General features: G+C 46.9%; 1 protein-coding gene across 1 annotated transcript; it reads left to right on the plus strand.

The window, feature by feature from the left end:
* The first annotated feature begins 149 nt into the window (after nt 1-149).
* Nucleotides 150-27945, plus strand: MTURN (maturin, neural progenitor differentiation regulator homolog). The gene is made up of 3 exons (XM_074266730.1): nt 150-792; nt 16210-16332; nt 25427-27945. The coding sequence occupies exons 1-3, from the start codon at nt 631-633 to the stop codon at nt 25535-25537; spliced, it is 396 nt and encodes a 131-aa protein (XP_074122831.1). The 5' UTR covers nt 150-630; the 3' UTR covers nt 25538-27945.

The raw sequence follows: 27945 nt of genomic DNA on the forward strand, positions 1-27945 counted from the left end.
TTTGGCGAACGTTCCAAGCCTCGCCGATTGGCTCGGCGGCATTGTGACGTCACGGGCCGAGCAGGCTCCGCTCTGGGGAGGCGCGGCAGGAAGGTTTTGTTCGGTGACTAGGAGGAGCCGAGGGAGGCGATTGCGTCCCGTCCTCTCGCAGAAGCTAGTGCAGCGTCCGCCCCCGCCCCCCGACTCCAGCCAGCCGCTGGCCACGCTGCCCGCCGAGCCCAACTGTCCGTGGAGCGGGAGGGAGGAAAAGGAGGAGGAGAGGGAGGAGGAGGAGGAGGAGGAGGGGCAGAGCCCGCCGCCGCCCGCCCGCCGCCTGCTTTGGACCCACAACATGTAAACAGTCCCCGCAAGAGTTCTCCTGGGAGCCGGAGCGGGAGCGCCGGGCGTCAGAGCAAGTCCGCGAGAGCCCCTGGCCGCGCGGAGCCCCGGGCGCGAGCGCCGACGTCCTGGGAGCGCGGAGAGCCGAGGAAGCCCGGGCTGAGCGGAGCCGAGCCGAGCGCGGCGCTCGGGGAGGGGAGAGGCCGAGAGCAGCGCCGGGAGGGCCGGAGAGCTAGAGCCCGGAGCCCCGGACAGAGGAGGCGCGAGCCGGAGGGCGGTGGAGAGGGCGGCGAGGCGGGGGCCCCCGACGGGATGGATTTCCAGCAGCTGGCTGACGTTGCGGACAAATGGTGCTCCAACACGCCCTTCGACCTCATCGCCACGGAGGAGACGGAGAGGAGGATGGACTTCTACGCCGACCCGGGGGTCTCCTTCTACGTGCTGTGTCCGGACAACGGCTGCGGGGACAATTTTGTAAGTGTCCGGGGAGGGCGGCCCCCCCGGCTGCAGGGGGAGGGGTTCGCCGGGCTGACAGGAGGTGTGTGTGTGGAGCGGGCTGGTGAAGGGGACTTCCCCTTTCCCCGCGTCTCGGCCGCCCGGACGGGCTCGGGGGGAGGGTCGGGGCCGGGCTGGCCTTTCTGGGCTTGGCCGCTGGGGGAGGCCTCCCGCGGGGTGGGCTGCGGACTTCCCGGGGGCGGACCCCGCGGCCTGAGCGCACTTGGGAGGATCCCGCGCCGCCCTGCCCCGATTCCGGGGAGTTGCGCAGGGACCCCGGAGAGCCAGCCGGGGCTCTCCCGCGGGGCCGGCTCTGTCCCGAGGCCCCGCGGGGCGGGTGCCGGGTCCGGGGCTTGCAGCCTCCGGCACTCCCCGCCCCCTGTGTGGATGGCGCTCCGGCTGGCCGGAGGCTCCCCTTCCGTCCCCTCCCTGTCGCGCACTGCACAACTCCTTGGCTTTCCCAAACCCGGATACCCCCCAACCCCGCCATGGTGATTCCCTGCTCCTGGAAATGGGCACGAAGCCGAGGCTCCCGGGGCCGCGCCAGGGCTCCCGGACCTTCTGCGGAATCTGCGCCCAGACCCTAAAAATCGCGCTCACACCCGCTCGCCCCCCGCACCAGCGCGCAGGAGGCTTGGGCGCGCCCGGACTAGAGCACCCGCCCAGCTTCCGCGTTGCTATGAGCTGCTAGCGGATCGGGTGTGTTGGGGTGAGTGCGTGCGCGCCGAGCGGGTGTGTGCACGGCTAACTGCCCAGGAGGGTGGGGTCCGCAGCTTTTCGGCCACAGTCGTTGGGGGGCGGAGAGGGGAATTGGAAACGTGCTCTCGAGCCGCGGAACCCTTGGGCAGGCTCCAGTCACCGGGGCCCGGAACCCACTCCTTTGCCCCTCCCTTACTGGGGAGGAGTCCGGGGAGATCTTGCCCTCCCTCCCCCGAGTTCAGATGGACGGGGCTTGGAGCTGCAGGAGTCCCCCACTCGGAAGAAGGAAGCCCTTCTTCCCTCCCTCCACTCGGGATGGGGGGGGAAGGGGTGGGAGGATCAGTTTGGAGGGGGTCTACGGGGGGGGGGTCTGCCCCAGGGTGCCTGAGCTAGCCCAGTGGGGACTATGAGAGGAGCCCAATCACTCCATGACTCCTGAGCACAGAGAGCCTAATCCCTCTCTCCTCCCCACCCCACCCCCACATAAAATGGAAGCTGCTGGGCCACTGTGTGGCCATGGAAGCTTAGCTCGACAGGACTCGGGGCGAGCAGTGCTCCTCCCTTCCGAGGGAAGGCTGCAGGGGCAGAGGAGCCCAAGTTTAGGTTCAGCCCAGCCTTGGCCTCCCTCGTTAATCTGCGATTCAGACCCTCTAGTTCCCTCTCCCCATCCCCACCTCTGACCTCAGACACCCCCAAGTTCACCCAGACTGAACTTCTCTCGCCCTTTCCCTTTCCCCAGACCCACCTCAGACAACACCTCCTCCAGGAAGCCTTCCTTGACTCCTGCTAACATTTATTTCTCCCCATACTTTTCCTGAACGTTCCCGATGCACTTACTAGGCCTTTCCTTGTATCACCAAAGTGTCTCCGGATTCCATTCCCAGTCCCATTAGAGTAAGCCTTAATGAGCAGGGATTGCTCTTGGGTTTCCTATCACGGTACCTTAAACCTAGGGCAGCTGTGCCTGGAGTCAGGAAGACTCATCTTCCCGATTCAAATATGACTTCAGACATCACTAGCTGTGTGAACCTGGGCAAGTCACTCAGCCTCGTCTGCCTCAGTTTCCTTGTCTGTAAACTGAGCCCGAGAAGAAAATGGCCGACCAAATATCTCTGCCGAGAAAACCTCTAAAAGGGGTCCCCACTGAGGGAACTGCAGCCTTACACCCACTTTGTGCTGTTGCCTTCTCTTCCTATTGCCTAAGACTGAGTTCAAAGCCAGCCTCGGACATTTACTGGCTGTGCGACCCTGGGCAAATCACTTCATCTCTGCCTCAGTTTCCTCATCTATAACATGAGGATAGTCATGAAAGCTGCCTCTCAGTGTTGTTTTGAGAATAAAATTGGATATTTGTAAAGCACTCCAGCAACCTTAAAGTTCTATGTAATTGTTACTACTGTGAATATGGTATATTGCTGCATGTTGAAGCACTCAGCAAGTTTTCTTTCTAATAGGCATCTTTTAATGAACAGACTAAATTACCAGAATTTATAAACATTTGGCAAGTTTGCAAGTCACTTCATATATTAAACTGGAAAACTTTTTTTTTAATGTCCCGACAATTAAATGACTCAAGTAATGAAAGTGGGAAAGGTTATTTGCTAGGTATGTTCTCTAAGTTGCTTCTGCCAGTTGCAGTCAACCAAAAAAAAAAAAAAATCACTCTTTTCTTTATTGGATTTTCTTGCAACTTACTAACTTGTAACTCTTCTGTTACAAAGTGCTAAGATGTTACATTGAAAAGATGAAGATAAAGTTTTTCTTTCTTTCCCTTCCCTTCTCTTCCTCCTTCCCCTTTCCCCTTCCCTTCTTTCCTTTCCTTCTTTCTTTCCTTCCTTCCTTGTTTGAGGCAATTGGAGTTAAGCGACTCCAGGAAGTATTAAGTGTCTGAGGTCAAATTTGAACTCAGGTGCTCCTGACTTCAGGGCTAGTGCTGTATCCACTGCTCTATCCATCTTGTTTCAATGATATCTGTTAATTAACAGCAGAAAAATGAAATTAATTTAACCCTCTCTTGGAATATCTAGAATTGATGGGACAGTGAAATGGAAGCTCGTTGAAGGCAGGGACTAGTCTGTTTTGTGTTTATCTTCTCTGCTCTTTGCTGTGGCCTGTCCTGCATACAGTAAGCACTTAATAAATGCTCTTTCTATCTGCCCATCCATTTGTTGTTTTGCAGGCATTTTTCCATCATGCCCAATTCTCTGGCTTCTCCATTTGGGATATTCTTGGCAAAGATAAGGGAGTGAGTGCTTGGCCATTTCCTCCTCTAGCTCATTTTATAGATGAAGAAACTGGGGCCCACAAGGTTAAGAGATTTGCTCAGGGTCACACAGCTAGGAAGTGCCCAAGGCCAGGTTTGAGTTTGGGAAGGTGAGGATCTCTGGGCAGGTGAGGGATCTACTCTATCTTGCCCTGGTCCGGCCAACACCTGGAGTACCGGGTTCAATTCTGGACACGTTTTAGGAAAGGACTTTGCTCTGTAGGAGGTGAGTGATACCAATGTCATCTCTAAAAGATCGATTCAATGGAATGGACTGCCTGGGTGGAAGTGGAAGGCGTGATCTGGATGGAGACCGGCTTGTAAAGGGGCCTGTGGGAGGGATTCTCATTCATGTATGAAAATGGTCCTCTCAGAGCCCTTGACACTGAATGAGAGAATGAACACAGGTCCTCCTGGCTTCTTCTCATCATGTGTCCCCACTAGTGTGGGGACTCTTCAGGCCTTCAGCTCTGGCCACCTAGTCAGGGCAGAGGTCCGTGACAGTGCCGGCCCATCTTCCCCTCTGGAGACGTCATACTGGTTCTGGAAGGGGAGTACTATCAGAACCAGCAGGAGAATGGCTAGTAGGCACTGATGTGCCAGCCAGTTTCCCTTTTCTGCCAAGTCTCAGCTCCTGAGGTTTTGTTAGGCTCCAGGAGTATGTTGTTGGCAATACCCTACATACAAGATGGGCAGCTGTGTGTGTGTGTGTATGAGAGAGAGAGAGAGAGAGAGAGAGAGAGAGAGAGAGAGAGAGAGAGAGAGAGAGAGAGAGAGAGAGAGAGAGAGTGTGAGAGAGAGAGAGAGAGGAGAGAGCGTGTGTGTGAGAGACAGAGACAGAGGGAGAGAGAAGAGAGAGCGTGTGTGTGTGAGAGACAGAGAGAGAGAGAGAAGAGAGAACGTGTGTGAGAGACAGAGAGAGAGAAGAGAGAACGTGTGTGAGAGACAGAGAGAGGGAGAGAGAGAGACAGAGAGCAGTAGAAATGATTCTTTTAAGTTCAGAGCACTACTGGGACTTTAATAGTATGGAAGAAAAGGGGGTGGGCAACTGTGTGTGTGTGTGAGTCACCAGTAGAAGTGACTCCTTGAACCTCAGAGCACCATTTGACTTCCCTCGAGCCTCAAGCTCTGGCCTGGGGCTTTCACAGCCCAGAAGGAGAGGGGTTCGGCTATGTCTTGCTCACCCACAGGACCCTTCCTCCACAGCCATCCCAGAACGTGTAAGAACTGCCATGTTGTTACACTTCCCCCTTAAGGAACACTGAGATACGGAGGAGAGTGCTACAGACCATTCACATTCTATTTAAGGAAAAATGGAGGGATGTTAAGGGAAAGTGCTGGGAACAGAGGGAGCCGAGGCTGTTAGGATATTCCCAGAGTCAGAGAGAGGCTGGCTGGTCACATGGCAGGAGCGAGGGGCAGAGGAAATACCCTTGAATTGATGAGATCATTTGAATGTGATCCATGGCAATTGGCTCCTCTTTAGGTCAGTGGTGGAGAGTACAGGTAACCTGCTCGAATAAAGTGTAACCTTGAGGATCTGGCTATATGTCCTATTGCTAATAAGTTAGGAAAAGGAAAAAAAATTAGTAAATATGTTTTATTTATCCCCGAGGGCACATCAGGAGTTATGTGGGGAAGGGCAAAAATGCACCTAGATTGATGATTGCCGAAACACTTGTCTCAGTCTCTGTGAGCGGAGCAGGCCCGGGACACCTCTCCCAGGATGTCCTCAAGCCCAGCTTTGCCACAGTTCTGGGATGCCCTCAGTGATGTGGGTTGATGGCAAATGATGGTGCTGTACCTTGAATTCAGCCTCTGGAGGGGGGACCTCAAAGTTTCCTATTCCCCAGACTTGAATTAAACTATCCAGTCTTCAATCGGGCATACAGAATTGTTGCATTAACTGGCACAGGGGCCATCGTTTATTCATGGGTTAGATGAGCAGGTGGGACCTCTAAAGACCCTTCTAACTGCAGCGGTTATCTATCTATTAAGCACTTCTTATGTGCCGGCCCTCTTCTGTGATCTCGAGACAAATCTGTGGCAAGAAGCCCTTACGCTTTGTGGCTAATTAGGTGGGTTATTAGTGGGAGAGGAGCAGATACAATCTGGGTTCCATCTCTCAGTTTTGGGGTCTCTGTGGTCAGTCCCTTACAGGGTGGAAGTGATGATTTCTCCTTCACCCTCCTCACAAGTTGGATCTGATCCCAGAACACAGAACCTCTGCCCCTTACATCCATAGTTATTAGCCTGCACCAAAAATTCTACCCCAAGGGTGGAAAAGACCCAGTAACCCTTCCCTCTGCACCATGGGAAAGGTAGGAGGGCCCAGTAAATAGAGAGCATGACTCACAGAGGCGGGCAAGGGACGGGAAGGGCCTGGCCCCAATCCCACTAACACTGAACTTCCATAATCACCTAGTGCCGCTAGCCTTGACTCTGCAGACATCATGAGATGATGAATGAGGGGAGGGAAGAGGGGGCTTCAATGACTGAAAGTGTGTGTGTGTGTGTGTGTGTGTGTGTGTGTGTGTGTGTGTGTGTGTGTGTGTGTTGTGTAGAGACAGAGACAGAGAAAAAAAGGCAGAGACAGAAACAGAGAGACACAGAGAGACCAAAAGAGAGAAACAGAGTGTAAAGATGAGAGACACGGAGCAGTTAAGAGAGGGGAAAGAGGGGGAAGGGAGAGAGGAGAGGGAGAGATTTATTGATTTGGGGGTAATAATTTATGGGGTAATATTATATTATTACAGAGAATGTTAGACCTATAAATCTTGTTCTACTAAATTTGTTCCAATCCTGTTACAACTCCAAAAATGCTTGTTTTATTTTGATGGCTACATGTCAGGATACCTGGATTTCATTTGATACACATAAGGGCCCCCGTGTCTCACCAGCCTGGCAGAGACATCCATAACAGAAAGGTTAAGAATCCCTGGCAACCAGAGGAGGAAATGGTCACTGTCCAAGGAGCTGGGTTCAAATCCTGCCTCCCTCTCACTACACCTGTATGTCCTTCAGGCTAGTATCTGAACCTCTCTAAGTATCAGCCAAGTGAGGGCAGGTGGGGCCTTTCCAGCTCTAGAAAGTGATCCTGGAGGTGGGGATTGGGAACCGAAAAGTAACTTGAATAAAAATAAACAAACAAATTTGGGATCTGGCATTTCAGGATGCTTAGGCAGACTGTGTGGCCACAGGAGCCACTGAAAGAACATTTGAATGGAGAGTCAAAAGCTCTACATTCATTTCCTACATCATTTTACTTCTTGGCCTGTTTCCTTACCTTGTGGAATATGTGGCATCTAGTTGGCATATAACAAATGCTTATTAATCCCCACTGTGTTCCATGCAACTTTTTCTTGCTCTTTTGCTCTCTGAGACCCCATTTGGGGCTTTCTTGGCAGAGATATTGGAGGGCTTTGCCATTTCTTTCTCATTTTACAAATGAGGAAACTGAGGCAAACAGGCTGAAAGCACTTGCCGACACAGCTAGGGAGTGTCTGAGGCCACATTTGAATTCAGGCAGATGGGTCTTCCAGCTTGTAAGCCCAGTGCTTCTGTGCATTCTGCCACCTAACAGTTCTCTATCTTTTGCACTAGAAGGAGCTTAATAAATGCTTCTGTGTTGATATGGCATAGAAGGCATCTCTAAAGTCACTTTCAGCTCTAAGTCAAGGAAAGGAAAGGGCATGGTAAATGAATACAACAGAAGGTGCTTAATAAATGTTTCTGGGCTTGGTGTGGCATAGAAAGTATCTCAGAGTCTCTTTCAGCTCTAAGCTAAGGAAAGGGCATATTATATGGATGCAAAAGAAGGTGCTTAATAAATGCTTCTGGGTTTGGCATGGCGTAGAAAGTATCTCTAAAGTCCCTTTCAGCTCTCAGTTAAGGAAAGTGCCCATATCAGTGGAGGAACCCTAGATTGAGAGTCTGAGGGCTTGGGGCCAGAATCTCAGCTCCGTCACTTACCTTTTATCATGAACATGTTATTTTCCTCCCGTTCCCCTTCCTCCTATGAGGAGATCAGACCAGTCGGCTCCAAAGTTAGCTCTCTCATTTTTGTCTTTGAATCCCCATCACCTGGCACAGTGCCTGGCACACAGTAGGTGCTTAATAAATGTTGGTTGATTGCTTGATGAGCCTAGGATCCCTTGACTGGGCCTATGGGGGGAGAGAAAACAATGGAATTCCCCATGGCACCCAGAAATCCATGTGGCGGCCTACCCACACTGCCCAAACTGTGTGGTGGATACTGTTGTTTTCCCGGGGTTTCTGCCCCGTGCGATTCCCATGTTTGTCCCGGTGGGAGGGAGTTCTCCAGATGGGAGTGGGTTCTGTGACATCAGCTGATCATTTCATGAGCTCCAGGGGAAGTCGTGTGTCCACCCCCATCCCAAGAACAAGAGTTTCATCCTTAGCAGTGTCTCATTGGACAAGACTGGGGCGTCAGGAGATCGCCAGCTGCTACGCACTTGGGCAGGGTGGGCTCATTGGAATAGAGTTCAAAATGGGCCACACTGAGGCCATTTCTTGTTGTTGCTCAGTTATTTTAGTCATGTCTGGCTCTTCATGACCCCGTTTGGGGTTTTCTTGGCAAAAATACTGGGGTAGTTTGCCATTTTCTTCTCTAGCTCATTTGACAGATGAGGAAACTGAGTCCAACAGGATTAAGTGACTTGGCCAGGGTCACACAGCCAGGAAGTGTCTGAGGCCAGATTTGACTCATGTAGAAGTTTTCCTGATTCCAAGTCCAGTACTCTTATCCACTGTGCCAAATGAAACAGTGCTGGAGAGGGATGATTCAGTGAGAAGAAACCTGAGTTAGGAATCAAGAAGCTCTTCCCACTCCCTATTTGTGTGACCTTGGATTAGTCACTTCCTGGTTTCCTCATCAGTGAAAAGGGGATTCATGTAAGGTTTAGGTTCCAGCCCCTTCCTTGTGTGAGCTGAGGCAAGACCCTTCCCTCCTGACCTCAGTTTCCTTATCTTTGAAATAAAGGGGTTATTCTTAGCTTCTCTTGGGAGCTTAGAACTTAGAATTTGCCCATCCAGAAAGAAAACTATGGAAACTGAATATGGATCAAAGCATATTATTTGCACTTTTTTTTCTTTCTCATTTTTTTTCTGTTTTGGTCTGGTTTTTCTTATACAACATGTCCAATATGGAAATATGCTTAAAAGATTTTTCTATATCAGATCACTTGGGGAGGGGGGACTAAGAAAAACTTGAAACACAAAGCCTTAGAAAAATGAAAACTATCTTTATGTGTATTTGGAAAAAAGTAAAATACTACTAAATGTTTTTAAAATTAAAATAATGAAGATAAAAAAGAATTGGGATTGCTATCAGTCAGCCTCCTATCTGTGTGATGTTGGCTAAGTCATTTCACCTGTAGCTCATAGCATCCTTATTCCTTAAAAAGAGGAAGATCTCTTGGCTCAGTGGATAGAGCCCCAGCTCTGAAGTCAGGAGGACGTGTGTTTAAATCTGGCCTCAGACACTTAATACTAATTGGTTGTGTGACCCTGGGCAAGTCACTTAACTCCAATTGCCTCAGAAAATAAAAAAAGAGGAAGATCTCTTTTGCCTTGAAAAGCAATGATTTCCCAAGATAGAATACTTGCCCTACTCCCAATTTTGAAAAATATGATGTTATCTTTAATTAGAACGTTTAACTATAAGTGAACTACTGTTTTGGGCCAGCAGAAAATAGTGGCCCAAAGGAAAGAGAAAGATGTTTTTAAAACCGGAGCTCTGGGTTCATCCATGTAAGAAAGTCCCAGTGAAGAATGCCTTCTGCAGGTACAAATTAACAGCTATTCTTCAACTAAGAATCTTAAAGATTCAGAAGTGAAGCAAAAAGTCAGAATGAGCCAGGAAAATTGGCCCGGATCTAGGCCTGAAAATTGATCCAATGACAGCAACAGGTCTGTCAAGCCCTTCACATCCTGCCTCAGCTTACCTTTCCAGCCTTGTGCTGGGTGGCTTTCCTCCCTCCATTCTGGGATCCACCTGGCTCTTTTTACTGGGTGAATACAAAACTCTCTAGGCATATTCTCTGGGCCTTCTGACTGGAACGCCCTCTCTCCTCACTTGATCAATTAGAATACTTTGTTTCCTTGATCCTTCAGCTCCTCTACATGTAACTTTTCAGACATCCCCGACTGCTAACTCCCTCTTCTGTCTCCCTAGTGTTCATTTTGCGTACACTTATATATTCATGCTGCCTCTCCTGGCGGAACTTTAGCTCCTTGAGAGCAAGAATTCTTTTTGTTTTTTGTTTTTTGTTTGTTTTTTGTTTTTTTATCCCCAGCACCTAACACAGAGCCTGATGTACAATGAGTTCTTAATTTATGCTTGTCGATTCATTGATGAAGTGTGGTGGTGGTAGTAATAGTAGTAGTAGTAATTGTTTTGTTCTTGTTGTTGATGATGTAGTAATAATAATGGCAATAGTAATAGTGTGGTAGTAATAGTAGTAGTTCTTATTGTTGTTGATGTAGTAGTGATAGTGGTAGTAGCAGTAGTAGTGGTGGTGGTAGTAGTAATAGTGATAGTGGTGGTAGTAATAGTAGTAGTGGTAGTAATAGTAGTAGTTGTTGATGATGATGTAGTAATAATAGTAATAGTAGTGGTAGTAGTAGTAATAATAATAATGGTGTAGTAATAGTAGTAGTAGTGGTGGTGGTAGTTAGTAGTAGTAGTAATAGTGGTGGTGGTGGTAGTAATAATAGTGATAGTAGTGGTAGTAGTAGTAGTGGTAATAATAATGGTGGTAGTAATAGTAGTAGTAGTAGTAGTTGTTGATGATGATGTAGTAGTGATAGTGGTAGTAGTAGTAGTAGTAATAGTGGTGGTGGTGGTAGTAATAGTAGTAGTAATTGTTGTTGTTGATGTAGTAGTGATAGTGGTAGTAGTAGTAGTAGTAGTGGTGGTAGTAGTAGTAATAGTAGTAGTAGTAATTGTTGATGATGATATAGTAGTGATAGTGGTAGTAGTAATAGTAGTAGTAGTGGTGGTAGTGGTAATAGTAGTAGTAGTTGATGATGATATAGTAGTGATAGTGGTAGTAGTAATAGTAGTAGTAGTGGTAGTAGTGGTAGTAATAGTAGTGATAGTGGTAGTAATAATGGTAGTGATAGTAGTAGTAGTAGTAGTAGTAGTAGTAGTAGTAGTAGTAGTAGTGGTAGTAGTAATGATGCTAATAAAAATACACTAATAGCACATTTTAAAGGTTTGCAAAGCACATATCTTTTCTCATTTGATCTTCACAGTATCCCTGCGAGGGAAATGCTTTTAGCCCCATCTCGTAGATGGGGAAATTAAGACTCAGTGAGGTTGTGGGATTTTTAGATGGGGAAATTAAGACTCAGTGAGGTTGTGGGATTTTTAGATGGGGAAATTAAGACTCAGTGAGGTTGTGGGATTTTTAGATGGGGAAATTAAGACTCAGTGAGATTGTGGGATTTTCCCTTAGATGGAAAGCCAGGTCCTCCCTTCTCTAGCCATTATTGTGTTATTGTTGTTCATTTTTTTTCAGCTGTCTCCTGCTCTGTGTGACTCCATGGAGTTTTCCTGGCAAAGATACTGGAGTGGTTTGCATTTCCTTCTTCAGCCCTTTTGACAGATAAGGAAACTGAGGCAAATAGGGTTAGGTGACTTGCCCAGAGTCACATAGCTAGGAAATGTCTGAGGTCAGATTTAAACTCGGGAAAAAAAGGCTTCCTGACTCTAGATCCCACATACTATTCACCATAATACCTAGCTGCTCTTTTGTGTATAATAGTTGGACTAGAAAAAATGGAATTGGACATATATTTCCGGCAATGCAGGGATTTTATTTTTCACAACTATACTTATTTATTAGAAAGAAAGGCCTTGGAGATGGGGGTGGGAAGAGCGGTTCCTGGAGATAGCTATAATAATACTGAACAAAAATGAAGGAAAGAAAGAAAAGATCTTCAATCAATTATTTTTATTTAACTACACAGAAGAAAAAGAGGCAGGCTGGTTTGGAACTGGCATGTTAAAATTTAAATATACTTTTAAAAGCCATATGTTATGGAAATATATGGTTTCATACAAAGTCTTCTTTTTCTCCTTATATAGGGAAATGAAAGGCAGGCAACAACAACTAGCATATTTTAAGCTCCTTATGTTTGCCAGGCACTGTGCTAAAAGTGCTAGGAGTGCAAATACAAGTAAAAAGACAATCATTCCCTGTCCTCATGCAGCTTCTAGTCTAATGGGGCGAGGCGACACATAAAGGGGGAGAGGGCATGGGAGTAAAGGATGGAGAGAATTAGAAGTTTGGTACATGGTGGTCTGGATCAACCCATAAAATGGAGACTATCCTGTAAGGCACTCACCAGTGGGAGAAGGCTTAATTCTTCATGTTTGTCAACTTCAATAAAGGGAAACTTTTGAAAAAAACAGTGTTAAGAAGAGAGATCCCTGACATCTCTGGGGTCAGGTTCAGGGCATCTGCTTTAAATCTCCCAAAATCCTTTGCTTTTTGATGCCTCAAAATTACACATAGTATTTGCTATAATAGCCATCTTTGAAGCAGTAAACTGGGGAAAAAATTTATATCCAAGGGTTCTGATAAAGGCCTCATTTCTAAAATATAGAAAGAATTGACTCAAATTTATAAGAATACAAGTTATTCTCCAGTTAAGTGGTCAAAGAATATGAAGAGATAATTTTCAGATGAAATTGAAACCATTTTTAGTTATATGAGAAGGTGCTCCAAGTCACTATCGATCAGAGAAATACAAAATAAGACAACTGAGCTACCCCTACACACCTCTCATATTGGCTAAGATGACAAGAAAAGATAATGATGAATGTTGGAGGGGATATGGGAAAACTGGGACACTCATACATTGTTGGTGGAGCTGTGAACGGATCCAACCATTCTGGAGAGCAATTTGGAACTATGCTCAAAGTGTTATCAAACTGTGCATACCTTTTGATCCAGCAGGACCATTCCTAGCTCTATATCCCAAAGAGATCTTAAAGGAGGGAAAGGGACCCACATATGCCAAAATGTTTGTGGCAGCCCTTTTTGTAGAGGGAAGGAACTGGAAACTGAATGGATGCCCATCAGCTGGAGAAAATCTAAGTAAATTGTGCTATATGAATCTTATGGAATGTTATTCTGTAAGAAACAACCAGCAGGATGATTACAGAGAGGCCTGGAGAGACTGACAGGAACTGATGCTGAGGGAAGTGAGCCGAACCAGGACATCATTGTACACAGTTACAGCAATTCTGATGGACGCTGCTCTTTTCAATAGTGCGGTGATTCAGGGCAATCCCAGTGGTTTTGGGTAGAGAGAACTATATGTACCCAGAGAGAGGACTGTGGAAACTGAGGGTGGATCGCCACATAGTATTTTCAGCCTGTTTGTGGTTGTTTGCTTGCTTTTTGTTTTCTTTCTCATGTTTTCTCTTTTGATCTGATTTTTCTTGTGTAGCATGATATTTGTGGAAATACGTATAGAAGAATTGTACATGTTTAACCTATACTGGATTACTTGGTTGTCCAGGGGAGGGAAGTGGGGGAAGGGAGGGAGAAAAAAATTTGGAACCCAAAGTTTTACAAGGATGAATGTTGAAAGCTATCTGTGCATATGTTTTGAAAATAAAAGCCTTTTTAAAAAATAAAAAAATATATAATAGCCGCCTTTGCTGGGTCATCCAGAGTCTTTTAGATGCTTGAGCAGCTGTAGCGTTTTCTGTCTCCATTCAAGTGGCAGCCAGCAGGCCCTTCATCATTCCTTCCCCAGCATTCACTGAAATGCTTGTCAATGCCCCGGCCTTGGGCTCTCTTTGCCCGGCTGTGGCAGGGAGCAGCTCCAGCCCAGAGAAGCCCTTCAGTGAACATCAAGGAGAAAATGACCTGAGGGTTATAAGGGCCTGTGATCACAGACACATTGCTAAAGGCGTTATGGTTTCGAAATCCCTTTCCTTCTCATACCCTTGCTTGGGGGAGTAAGTGAGAATTATCCTCCCCATTTTGCAGATGGAGAAAACAAGACTCTAAGATGGATCACTTGCCCAAAGGCATCCAAATGATGCTAGGGTAGCATCTGAATCCAGGACTTTCTGACTGTACATCCAACATTTGAGTCCCAGCCCAGTTTTCTTTCCAACCCAGTATAGAGTTCCTAAGCACCCTTTATAAATGAGAAGAAAAATCTTGACCTCTCCCCTTGGGAGGCACCAAGGACCCCCAATGTTTCAACTGGAGTCTTTCCTGGTCTGGAAAAGAGAAAATGTGGGACTGTCATGTCCAGGGGCAGAGGCTGCCAGGAAGCCAACTGAGGCTTTCTGTCCATGGGAGCCTTCCCAGAATGTTGTGGGCACTTCCTTATGGTGGATTGGTTTCCCCTCAAAGGGGATATCCCAGCAAAGATGATTGGTCACTTGGACGGGGCTGGGGTGGCTCTGGGGGGTGGGTCACTTGGGGAAGATGGCTCCCGACATTCTTTGTACCTCTGGGGTTCTGAAGTTCTGTGCCGTTCCAACTCCAAGCCCAGAACCCTTGCCGAGCACACTCATGATGGGCTCATGATGCTCAGCCCACTTCTTTCCTAGAAGGAAAGAGTCCTCAGTACTTGGGAAGCTGGTTTTCCCCAGGTACCATTCCCCTTTCCTTCTTTTTGATCTCTGCTTGTCTCCACCAGGCCCAGACTCCCTCCCTCTTCCTCTTTCCCTCCCCTCTCCCTTCTCTCTGTCTCTATCTCTCTGTCTCTGTCTCTCTCTCTTCTCTCTGTCTCCCCTCTCTTTCTTTCTTTCCCCCTCTTCTCTCTCTTCTCTCTCTCCTCTCTCTCTCTCTCTCTCTCTCTCTCTCTCTCTCTCTCTCTCTCTCTCTCTCTCTCTCTCTCTCTCTCTCTCTGTCTCTCTCTGTCTCACGGGCCGGTGCTCCTCCCTGGGGCAGATGAGTAGAGTGGGGTTTCTGAATCTAGAAAGGTCCGGGGGCAGCCTCTAGATGCCTGAGCACCGAGGGGGAGGCTCGCCTCAGCCTTAAAAACCAGTGTGCTGAAGGGGAGAGCTTCATATGGAACAAACTTGGCTGTTCTTGAGGAATCCGCTAATCCTGATAGCCTTAGCACATGTTCGCTCCTCGGCACTGGAGGGAAAGACTCTGAAGCAGAAATCTGGAGGCTCTGGGTGGGGAAGCAGGGGTGGGGGCGGGGGCGGGAGAATTCCAAGTTTCAGAGCTTGCCTCAGACACATGTGTCCGTGGCCAGCCGGCTTAAACCCACTGACCTCCTGAGCCTCGCTGGGGGATGGGGACGAGAATTTCACTATCAGCATCCCAGGGGGGTTATGAGATGAGCTCTTTGTAAAACTTTAAAAGCTCCAAGATTGTGGAGGAGGAAGAGGAGGAGGAGGAGACTGTTGTTAATTCCAGATTAATATCCCTTCTCTAATTTTATCTTTTGTATGTTCATTTAGACTAGTCACTGTAGCTCCCTGGGCCTCAGTTTCCTGTTCTGTCAAATGAGGACATCTGGAAGAGGTGACCTCTCAGGGCTGCCTCTCTGGGATTGTGATGCTGGTTATTCTTTCAGACAATGGTGGACTCCACACTAAAGAGGGCCTGATAGGGCATAAACTAGAGTTGGGAGGGGACCGTGGAGGCCATCTAATGCTACCCCTCACTTCTCAAATGAGGAAACTGAGCCCAAAGAGCTCAAGTGGCTAGCCCGAGGTAAGGTGGAGGCTTAGGGGGAATTGGGGCTCCCAGAATTCTTTGCATGGCACTGGGGTGTGAGCCGGGAAAAGTGACATCTCTTCCTGCCCGCTTCTCTTCTAACTTGCAAGCATTTTTTAAAGTAAAGCCCAACCAGGGCAAATGTCTTTGCTTAGGAATGGAAAAGCATTTATTCAGTGCTTACTCTGTGCCAAAAACTGTGCCAAAATGCTCAAGATGCAAATTGAAAATTGAGAAGGTCTTTGTTGGGAAGCTGCCACTCAGTAAGAGGATAAAAATCATTTTTACTTAAGTCAGTCTTTCCCGCTTTCCCCTTTCCCTCCATAGAACTGTTACGGGAAGGGGGACAGGCCAAGTTAGGTCACTTATCCAGGAACTGATTCATTTAGATTCCTGACTTCTCTGCCCATCCCTCCCGACACCAGGACCACAAGATTGGGCGGTGTAATGGAACTGAAGACAGGTGCTTAAAACCCTGGTAGCAGATCTGGTCCAACAGATCTGGGGGAGGAAAAGAGCAGGAGTTATTGGCTCAAATTGGTTTGAGGATTATCTGTGGGTAATCGCCTCGGCAAAATGCTTGCTTTTTTCCATAGCCGTCCCCGTGCTTACTGTAGCCTACTCTGACTTTTGCTGGGTTCCAGAGGCTCTAACGATGTGTCCCTGTTTGTTTGTTTCTCCTTCCTTCCTCCGGTGGGGGCTCAGCACGTCTGGAGTGAGAGTGAAGACTGCTTGCCTTTCTTGCAGCTGGCGCAGGATTACATCTCCTCGTGTGGCAAGAAGACCCTCCATGAAGTGTTGGAAAAAGTCTTCAAGTCTTTCAGACCTGTAGGTGCTCAGTCGGGGTCTTGGATAAACATGTTTGGAAGCCGGGGAGGGGATGGGGAGGACTCTGCCTTAAAGAGAGCTCTGGGTGTTGGGGGAGACTGTGAGTTTATTGGGGGTGAAAAAGAGCTCTTCTGAAACAGCAATGAGGCTGTCAGGAATCCCCGTTACAGGGAAGGAGAATGGATCCTTTGGTGGCTGATTTAGCACACACCAGCCAAATACTTGGGGGATCCAGTAGATCTAAGATCCCGAATATTGGTCTAGGATTGGTTCCCTACACCGTCCTTTTTTTCAATCTAGGTGTTTCCCAGCAAGATTTTAAAAGCCGATCTCCCTCTCCCTTCCACCATTGCCACCATTTTTGCTGAGGTGTTTTATGTCACAGACACACAGACTGAGAGCCGATCTCCCTCTCCCTTCCACCACTGCCACCATTTTTGCTGAGGTGTTTTATGTCACAGACACACAGACTAAAAGCCGATCTCCCTCTCCCTTCCACCACTGCCACCATTTTTGCTGAGGTGTTTTATGTCACAGACAGAGACTGAAAGCCGATCTCCCTCTCCCTTCCACCACTGCCACCATTTTTGCTGAGGTGTTTTATGCCACAGACACACAGACTGAAAGCCGATCTCCCTCTCCCTTCCACCGCTGCCACCATTTTTGCTGAGGTGTTTTATGTCACAGACACACAGACTGAAAGCCGATCTCCCTCTCCCTTCCACCGCTGCCACCATTTTTGCTGAGGTGTTTTATGTCACAGACACACAGACTGAAAGCCGATCTCCCTCTCCCTTCCACCACTGCCACCATTTTTGCTGAGGTGTTTTATGTCACAGACACACAGACTAAAAGCCGATCTCCCTCTCCCTTCCACCGCTGCCACCATTTTTGCTGAGGTGTTTTATGTCACAGACACACAGACTGAAAGCCGATCTCCCTCTCCCTTCCACCATTGCCACCATTTTTGCTGAGGTGTTTTATGTCACAGACAGAGACTGAAAGCCGATCTCCCTCTCCCTTCCACCACTGCCACCATTTTTGCTGAGGTGTTTTATGTCACAGACACACAGACTGAGAGCCGATCTCCCTCTCCCTTCCACCGCTGCCACCATTTTTGCTGAGACACTTTGCACAGACACACAGATTTAATGTATCTTCCTCAGCTTCCACTGATCCATCTGTGATGTGGCCATATTAATGCCTCTGATTCCTTGCTTCTTGGACTTGTCCTTTGTCTGGCGCGTTGCCTCCCACTGTAGGGCTTGAGTTCCGCAGTCTGAACGTTCTCAGATGAGCTCCCCTGAGCCCCTTCTCTGGCTCCTAACCCCCTCCCGCCTCATGTCCAAATGGTTAGCACCGAAGATGTGTTTAAAGGGCTCAGAGCTTCTGAGAGTAAGAACAAGACCCAGATTGGAGGATTAGGAGTGTTATAAACATGGATAGAGATGGAAGTGGGTAAAGCTTTCAGGCTGAACATCTGAAATGTTGTCCTTACAAAGTATGCTCTTTCTAGCCTTCATTTTTTTCCTGCTTCTCTGCCTCTTCTTCCTTTCTCATTCCTTTCCTCACTCCCTCCCCTCCTTTCCTGCTTTCCCCCTTCTCCTTCCTTCCTTTTCTCTGAGATGTTTTTGCTGTAGCAAAATGATAGACAGCTAGATGTGTTCTCATTTAAACAATATCTATCAATACCGTCTGTACCGCCCTCTCCCCTCTCCCCCGACGTATCAGAATTGGAACATGTGAGTCAAAAACAACTGATAGCTGTGTCTGACAGTGTGTGCAGCATTCTGTCTCCGCAGCCCACCAGCCCTCTGCTAATAGGAGGAAAGCACATCACGCCCTCTCTCCTCTGGCACCAAGGGGACTTCTTCCAGTATTCCCATGGTTGCCCTTCTTTGGCTGTCCTTTGACTTTTCTCTTGTTGTAGCCATGGAGCTCTTGTCCCGATTCTGCTTACTCTATTCAAGGTCCTTTGGGCCCATGTCTTAAGGCCCATGCCCTCTGTTCAAGGCCTGGGGGGAAAGAAAGAAAGCACGAACCAACCCTGGATCCCAGGGAGCTTTTGGCCTAAATAATGGATGCGACTCCGTTCATCGAGTGGTAATGCATACTTAGCAGAGACATGGGCAACCCCCCCCCAAGATGCCAGGACAGGAAACCATTGATATCCTTTGCCTTCAAGTTCTGGGACAGTCAGTCAGTTCACACAGCTGCTTTGGGTGGAGGGGAGCCTGAAGGGAAAGTGACTTTGTGATCCCAGAACCGTGATCAGCGTTGACTTGGAAGTGACTGTCCTGCCGCCCCACGTCCCTGGGCGTTCCCTCCTGGGAGTTTTGGGGGATTTGCGCATTTCTGTCCTGAAAAGAAACGTGTATTGCACTCAAAGGAATGCTTGAGCTGGACTTGAGGTTCATCCATCAGGTGTGTTGTGTGTGTGAGTATGAGTGTGTGTGTGTGTGTGTGTGTGTGTGTGTGTGTGTGTGTGTGTGTGTGTGAAGAGAGAAGCTTTCAAACCCCAAGTTCTTCTCTCCCTCCCTCTCTCTCCTGCTTCCTCTGCTGTAGCCAAATAGGAAAGACTGATGCTGGGGAGTGCCCCGGAGGGCAGCGCCAGCTGCCTGGGCTCTGACGGAGGGGAAGGAACTTCACTTCCTGCTCTCCTTGTTTCCTCCTAGGGCTTCTTCTAGTTCTTTTTACCTCCGAGACACGAGCAGCCTGGAGAAGTGCAGACAGGACGGGAAGGGGGTGATGGGCTCACCTGGGGTGACTGACTGCTCATGGCCGGGTGGGAGTGGAAGGCACACTGTGATCCCATGAGGAAGCTGCCCAAGGGGAAGGAAGTCAGCCCTGGCATAAGGCCCGGACTCTGCTGCCATAGGAGTGGGGCCAGGCAGGGGGGAAGCATGCCCTAAAGCAGTCAGAGACTTCTCTCCGGTGTGGAGGGCACTTTGCCTTCTCCCCTGTGTGGACCGTCATTTGGGGAGGCCTTTAAAGGCCGCCTGTCTGGGGTTTACTACCTTAGGGTTGTACAAAGCAAATTCAGTGGGTACACATACCCTCCGGGAGAGAGACATACGTGTGTGTGTGTGTGTGTGTGTGTGTGTGTGTGTGTGTGTGTGTGTGTGAGAGAGAGAGAGAGAGAGACAAAGACAGAGACAGAGAGAGACAGAGAGAGAAGCAGAGACATACAGAGAGAAGTAGAGACGGAAAGAGACAGAGAGAAAGACAGAGAGACAGAGACAAGAGAGACAGGAAAGAGAGACAGACTCAGAGAGAGAGACAGAGACACAGAGAGAGAGAAAAAAAGAGATAGAAAACAGAGACAGGAGAGAGAGAACTTTGTAGGATTGACGATATGGGGTGTTTTGTGTTCACTTAGCACCTTGTAAGTGGAGAGTGGAGGAAGAGAAGGGGACGGAGAAGTAAGATTGATGAGGGGCAGGAATATCTTTGTCTCGATTTTTGCCTGGAGATCCTGGAAGAGGCAGGAAGCCAGTTTGCAAAATGTCATTCACATGAGTCGGGCCTTTTGAGTGACTTAGGGGACCTGAAATAGGTACAGTGTATAGGAAATCTGCTTAAAGCTGCATACAAGCAGGGACTGACGCCCCCACCCTCTGCCGGGCCCTGTTTGAGAGCTGGGCTCTCCGGGAGCTTTCATCCTCAGGCAGTCCTCAGATGCCCCATAAGCCCCTCTCCCTGTTCAGCCTTTTCGTTATCACCGTCCTCTGTGGCCGCCCTCAGGAGGGCTGTTTTTGAGGCTTCTTGTCCCTGGGTCGGTCCCTGAGCTGCCGTACAAAGCCAGGTCAGAGTCTGCAGGCCCTCCCGGGCTGCCCCTTTGGTGAGGTTCCTCCTGGGCATTTGTATTGCAGAGGAACTTTGTCAGACCGGCTCCGTAGGGTGATTTGGTTCCAGCTCCGGATCTCTGATTCTACCATCCTAAAATTTAAAAACAGAGAGGGGATCTCCCTTAGGAGAGAAGGATCCAAGAAGATCTCAACAGCCTAGAACAATGAACTCAATTAAATAAGGTAGAAAAAAAGCGTATTAGATGTGCCGACTTCTATTGCGTTAGAAAAAATATGAAGGGTTTAAGTGCAAGATAGAGCAGGTGTGACTGGAAAAGAGTTGTACAGAAAAAGACCTGGAGGTGTTAGTGGAACACAAACTCTCGATGTGACTCAGTTAAGAAATGCTACAATGATCTTAGGCTAGACCATGAGAGGCCAGAACAGGGGAGAGGGACTTCCTCCCTCTCTACAGGGTTGGTCCAGTTCAAGGTCCTCCATTTTGGAAGGACATTGGTAGATTGATGCCCAGCCAGAGAGGAGGGCAAATAGAGCCCTAGAGAGGCCTTGAAGGAGCTGGAGAGATTTAGCCTAGAAAAAGGATAAAGCAAGGGGGGGGGGGGGGAGGAGGGGAGCAGAGCCTGGTGACCTTCCTCCTGTGGAAGAGAATCAGGTTATTCTGCTGGGTCTTGGAGAGAGATGCAAGGGAGATAGGGGCAAGTTTAGGTTCTGGCTCTGAGACCAAGCCCTGAGATGGGGGGAGGGGCTGCCCAGGCCGGGGTCTGCAAGCAGAGGCTCCAGGATGATTTGACGGCCAATGTTGTAGAGAAAATGCTTAGTCAAGACAGAAACTGGGGCTGGAGAAACAAATGACTTGTCCAGGAACACACAGCTCAACGTGGGAAACAATCATTAAGCAGCAACATAGTGCCCAGCTACTACTACTAACTGCTGCTGCCTACTACTACTACTACTACTACTACTATTGCTACTGCTACTACTGCTATTACTACTATTACTGCTACCACTACTACTACTACCACTGCTACTACTGCTACTGCTACTATTCTTGCTATTTTACACCCAGACCTCCAAATGGAACAGTTCCTGCCAATAGAACAGTTCCTGCCAGAGAGCTTGTATTCTGTGAGGGAAAGCAGCATGGATACAATATACAGGTGGTAGATACAAAGTAGCCTCGTTGTTTCCACTGCACTTCTTGACTTCTGTATAAACGGGAGTGCAGGACCTTTCATTTATGTGGACCTTTTAAAAAAGGCGTCTATTAGAACACCGGCCCTTAAGTCAGAAGGACCCGAGTTCAAATCTGGTCTCAGACACTTAACCCTTCCTAGCCATGTGACCCTGGGCAAGTCACTTAACCCCAATTGTCTCAGCCAAAAAAACAAACAAACCTAAAAAGGCCTCCATTTACGGAATGGTTAGTTTTATTTATCAAAGAAACTAAAAACTTAAAAATTAACAAATAATGACTTTAGAAATATGACCCAGAACACCGTTCTAAAATTATATTAAAGTGTCATATAAATGCTAGCTATTGCCATTGTTGTTATTCATTTTGACCCATGCCCTGTATGTGGGTACCTGGGCCTCTGGTTATTTTCTTAACATCATCTGTGTCCTGCTATGGGCACGGTGAATAGAGCACTAAGAGTCAGAAAGGCCTGAGTTCATATCCAAGCTCAGACACTTGTGTGGTTCTGGACAAGTCACTTTACCTCAACCTGCCTTAGTTTTCTCATCTGTAAAATGGGCGTAATAATAGCAACTACCTCTCAGGGTTGCAGGGAACCAAATGACGTTAAAATTGTAGCACTGAGCAGAGTGCTTGGCACCTAGTCAGCAGTATATAAATGTGAGTTATTGTTATTATGCTCATAGTCAGGGTGTAACTTGTTTTGTGGCTGTTTTCCTTGCTCTGTGTGAACCTTGCAGTATTTCTTTGTGTTCTTTATAGTCACAGTCGCTTATAAGATCCTCAGGGTTCTAGAGCATCCCTGTCCTCCTAGAGTCCTCCTTTCCTCAACGTGGACAAACCTCCTGCTTTTACAGCTGAGGAAATTTATCTCATAGAATTGTACGAAGTAGATTTGTTTAGTTGTTATTCTACCAATTGAGGGATGAGGAAACTGAGCTCTGAAGTGGGAAGGGGCTGAAGTTCCCATGATCAGGCTCAGAGCCAGACTTAGACAGGTGCCTGTGAGCTGCCACTGCTTCCCAAGGGGCCTCTGGCCTTGAGGGAATGGCCCCAGGGCTAGAGACTGACTTCAGTGCAGCCCAGTAACACCTGACTCTTTTAATATTGGGCTGGGAGATAGAATGAGGGATGGAAGAAAGAAGGGAGGAAAGGAGATGAGAGAAAAAATAGAGGATTTGGGCTGGGAGAGAGAATCAGGGTTGGGCTGGGTAATAGAATGAGGGATGGAAGAAAGAAGGGAGGATGGCGTGAGAGACAGAATGATCCCATGGAACATGGCAAGGTGACTGTTGGCTGGAACGGAGCATACACGTGATCAGCCTGTGAAGACGGGTTGGAACCTAAGGGGGCTCAGAGAGGGGAGACACAGGGAAGCTGGTGCAGATGAGTCACGCTGAGGGTCTGAACCAGGGAGGCCCCTTTGGAAGTGGGAAAAAGGAAATGGCTGTGGAAGAAGTGGTGGAGACTAAATTGACAAGACTGTGGCTGCTGATTAGTGACAGGCGGTCAGGGAGAGAAGAATCAGGAGGGATGTTTTTGGAAGGAAAGGAAGACACTTAAAGTCACAGTGACAGGACCTGCTGCTTTCCAGTCCTTTGGAAGTCTGTAAACTTTAATCCCCAGGTGATCTGCAATCTCCCTGACATGAGCAGTGCTGCAGGTGGCAGCCATTCATGCCGACCCATCCGTTGTCACTTATACTTGGCAAATATTAGCTCACAAGGAAGAGAAGGCAGAGCCTCCCCTCATCTTGGGGGGGGGGGGGACAGTCGCACACAACCGCTGTGCTGAGTTTTGTCAGGGACAGCTCATGTTGCTCACAGGAGTTAATCCCCCTCATCTCAGGGCGTTTGGGGGGCTTTGTTTTGGTGGGAGGGTCAGGCCTTTTATTTCACAAGCTGCTTCCTTCTGATCAGTAGACTTGCCTCAGCTGTGTTGGGGAGCCCGGCACATCAGAGAGTGACCCAAAGATGAGAGGTTTGTTATTTATTCCTCTTCCTTTACTTAAAGGGAGAACCTGCCCCCTCCTGCAGCACCCCTAATTCCTAGCTGTCTATGGAGGGAATTTCCAATCCTACCATAGGATATAGGGATGCTCATAGACCTTGTGTGGGGGTCCCCCCAAGAGGTTTACCTCAGTGTTATCAGTTAGCATCCTGTGGGTTCCTCCTCCCTCTCCCAGCCGTTACAGGGACAGACATTTTCCCCCTTTGGTGACAATAGCTGTATCCCATTAATCCTGAAGGAGTCATCCAGAGTTGCCACTGCTCCTGTGGCCTTGTCAGTCTCGATGCCCAGGACACCACTGATGTCTAGGGAAGGGGCTGTCCCGGCATTAACCCAGGGGCTACTGAGACAAGGCATGGAATCATATGGGCTCCTCTGTAGGAGGAGGGACAAACAGCGCCATTTCCCCCAGAATGCCTTGAGAAAGTGTCATTGCCCAATCTGACTCTCTGAAGAGCTGCCTGGCTGTGGCCTGGCTCCAGCCTCAGAAGTCCTGCTTGCTGCTGGTTATTTGTCACTTAGAAACCTGAGTCAGCCACACCCTAGGGTGTTCCATTTTGTTCCATTGCCATTTCACTAGCCTTCCTTTTGGTTCAAGAAGAAGAATAATAGCAACAACAAATCTAGCCTTGAAGGCAGCCATGTTTACTAATACAATTCAGTAAATATTAAGTCTCTGCTGCAAGCTGGGCACTGTGCTAGGCACAAGTCAGAACTAGCTGTAACTAGGGTGGGGTAAATGAGGCTTTTCCCCAGGGTGCCAAATTTAGAGGGTATTGACGATACTTGCAGTCTTTTAGTAACTAGAAACAATAGAGCAAAGCACTTAGCAGGCATAATAAATTAAAAAAGGAGTTACTTCACAAAATGACTAATAGGGAAATAAGTTTTGCATGATTATACATGTATAACCTATATCAAATTGCTTACCATCTCAGAGAGAAGTGATGTAGAGGAAAGAGGAAGAGAATTTGAAATTCAGAATTAAAAAAAAAAAGTTGAAAATTTTTTTACATGTAATTGGAAAAAATAAAATATTATATTAAAAATAGGAAATTGCCAGATGGCAGATAGAATCCCTCTTTTATTTCTTTCCCCTCTCCCTCCCTCAGCTTTTGAACAGTGACTTCCTGCTGGTGTCCCAGGTTACCCTAAGCACGGCAGTGTTGTCTTCCCTCTCAGTTCCCTCCCTCTATCCCGTGCTGGTCAACTGCAGGTTTAGGCCACCTACCCTGAATGCAGACGTGGTCAGGATGCTACCGCTAATTGAGCACAGATACAGGGAAGTTACATAACACGCTTCCAGTGAAACTGTAGGCAGTACGCCCCCTTCTTGTTAGGAACAGCCATCCATCATTACTTAGACTTTGCATGGAATCACTTAAACGTTTTGATCTTTTGCTTTGTCTGTGATGCTACATCTTTTTTTTTTTTTTTTTTTATCATTTCAAAACTAGATAATCTGTAGGCCTCAGAATCTGGCTAGCCATCCCCTAGAAAGACCAAGATACCAAATATATTAGAAAATGGGAACATCATGTTACCTGCTTTTATTTTTTATTTTTCATTCTCAGTTTTTTCCTTTTTGATATGATTTTTCTTGTGAAGCATGATAAATGTGAAAATGTATATATGTATATATATATACATATATATTGCATAATAAATATATAATATTTATGTTATACTATATATTATAATATATAACAAATTATATATTATATATATTACATTATATCATATTGCATTATATTATATATAAACATAGAAGAATTTCACAAGATTAACATATATTGGATTATTTGCTGCCTAGGGGAGGAAGGGAGGGAGGAACAAAAAGGGACCTGAGGTCAAATACAAAAGTGCCCCACTGAGGGTCGGAGGAGTCCTGTGGATTGGCCACTATTGGGCCCCCAGGACATAGAAACGCCAATGGAAAAACACAGGGGCTTTATCAAGGGCCACTTAAATGACTCTTGGGTCCCATTGTTTGATTGGAAGCAGTTACCTTTTCCCAGGCTCCCTTCCTCATGTCCGGGGCGTCCCACTCACCGAAGCTTCTTCTGCCCTTTGCAAACAGTTGCTGGGACTCCCGGATATAGACGATGACGCATTTGAGGAGTACAGCGCGGACGTGGAAGAGGATGAACCCGAAGCCGACCACCAACAGATGGGCGTCAGTCAGCAGTAAACTTTGGAGGGTTGTGAGGAGGACACGTGTTAACTTCTTGGTGCCAGGTGGGGTCTTGGGCTCCTGTGTTTGCATTTTGCATTGGCTCATCACCACAGGAGGTCTGACTCCCAGCATCCAAATTAAAATGAAATAGCATTTTAACCACCATGAAATATCTGTGATCGGCTTTGCTACGGGGTAGCCTGATCCCCCCCAGCCCCTGCCCCTTCTGCTCCCAGGAGGCAGTTGGGCCTCCTCTTGGTTGCCTTGTGCTATTTTGAATTTAGAATCCATTTTTGTAGCCAGCTTCATTTTCTTTTTTGTTCGCGGTAGACGATTCCCATCTGCAGACTTGACCGGCCAGTTTGAAGAACATATCAGGTCTGGATCTGGCCGAGGGAGAGCTGTGTGGGAGGGAGAAGTCATGCACATTTTTTTTTCTCATTGATTTTATGATCTTTTAACTACTAGTGAGAGATCTTGCTTCTAAAGCAGGTGTTTTGATATCTTGATGTAGATATCTCGATGTAGTTTAAATGCAAAAGAGCAGATTTTTAAACATGGGATGCAAATTCCTCAGATCGTTTCAGGAGGAATAGGAGATAAATACAAACCTCTGATAAAGGTTTTTTTAAAACAAAAATCTTACTTCAACATTTATTAAGCGCCTACTGTATGTGAGTATATTATCCAAATATTTTTAAATGATGCTATCCCTGCCCTCAGGGAGCTCACTTATTACAGGAATATTAAATGGCTTTGAAAACTTCCCAAGTCTAAATGACAATATGTCAAAAATCATGTCACTATCCAGAAAATGTCTCAGAGAGTTGTTTGCAATGACCAGCCCAGATAGTAACTATTAGAGGCCAGATCTGAATCTGGGTCTCTTCGATTCAAGGGTCATATTTCTAAAAGGAACCTCAGTCTAACTGCCTCATTTTACAAATGAGGAAACTGAGGCTAGAAGCAGCAGTGTGACTTGCCCAAGGTCATACAGGTGGTAAGTAACAGAATTGAAATTGGAACACAAGCCCTCTGTCTCCAAATCCCTTGTTCTTCCTACTGCACCAGGCTGCCTCCAGGTCTAGTACTTGGTGATGTCTTCCACGCTGCCTCTCTAGTCCAAAACTACTTTGTAACCATTGAGAGAAGAAAAAAAAAAAATCAATGTGCACCATTGGGTGACTTTGTAAAAGTATATAAAATATCGCGTGAGAGATGAAACTTGCAACTTCACGCTTTTCTGGTGAGTTGACAGCTTAATATCCAGATGTCATTCAGAATTCAAGTGCCATGTCAACCTTGAAGCCATAAGGGAATTCCCATATTAGGGAACTCAATTCAATTGTGGTCAGAATTATAGAAACTAAACGAAACTATGGAATGGAATCTTTTGCCACTTTCCCTCTCTGCCTTGTAGTCTAAAACAAAGAGGAGGAAAGGATCCCATCATATAACTTCCTTAGCTCAGTATGGGACTCAGCAGTCAGTTTCAGAGGTGGGAGGATGCTTGAATATGCATGGGTTGGGGGGTCAATACCGCCCCACAGTTTGTATTCTGAAGGCCTCCAAAGTATGTTTGCCTTATGGCCAAAATCTTGAATTTAAAAAAAAATACATATATATATACATGTACATATACACACACATCTATATGTGTGTGTGTATATATATACATAAATATAAGTTTCAATATATAAGCTTATTGGGTTTTGTGTAATCTTTTTAGGATGTGGGCATAAACCTGATAGCTCCAACTTTTGGGGGTTGGGAGCGTAGGAAAATGTATTGATAGGAAATCATTGGCTATTCATCATATAACTCTTTACAAGAGTCACGGTATGTTATTTTTCCAAATCAAATGCAGTTTTTGTGATTTCCATCCCTACTTTGGCACCTAAATTTTTCTTTTCTCTCTATTAAAAAATAGATTATACTCCTAAGAAAAGCAAATTTTTCTTTCCAATTACTTATTTAAAGAAACAACTTAATATATTCCACTAACATCCAGTGGAGTCATGACATATGCTGCCCTAATTATTTCCTCCAAAGATGAGCTGAGGAGCATGGGTATATGGTTAAAAAAGCCACACGGTGCTGTAAAGTATGTAGATATGAGTCTCATCCTGCCATGATTCATTTACATACGTAGGCCATGAGAATGAGCTCCTTCCATGGAGGTTTTGGACCTCACTCAAAACATGGTAACCTGTCATTGCTCACGCCATTGCAAAATATCTTAACTGGAATTTTATCTGTATGGGATTAAACTATAAATTTACTTGTGGATTAAAATAAAATGGATATTAATATAGAATGGATTTTATCCAAAAAAATGGGATAGACTTTGACCAAATACATTTCTGTCTATGTTAATATTTTCTGTTTATAAAATGAATGGGGAGAAACAACTCTCTAGCCTA

Source organism: Sminthopsis crassicaudata, chromosome 5 (genome assembly GCF_048593235.1).
Source record: "Sminthopsis crassicaudata isolate SCR6 chromosome 5, ASM4859323v1, whole genome shotgun sequence".
Classification (NCBI taxonomy): Eukaryota; Metazoa; Chordata; class Mammalia; order Dasyuromorphia; family Dasyuridae; genus Sminthopsis; species Sminthopsis crassicaudata.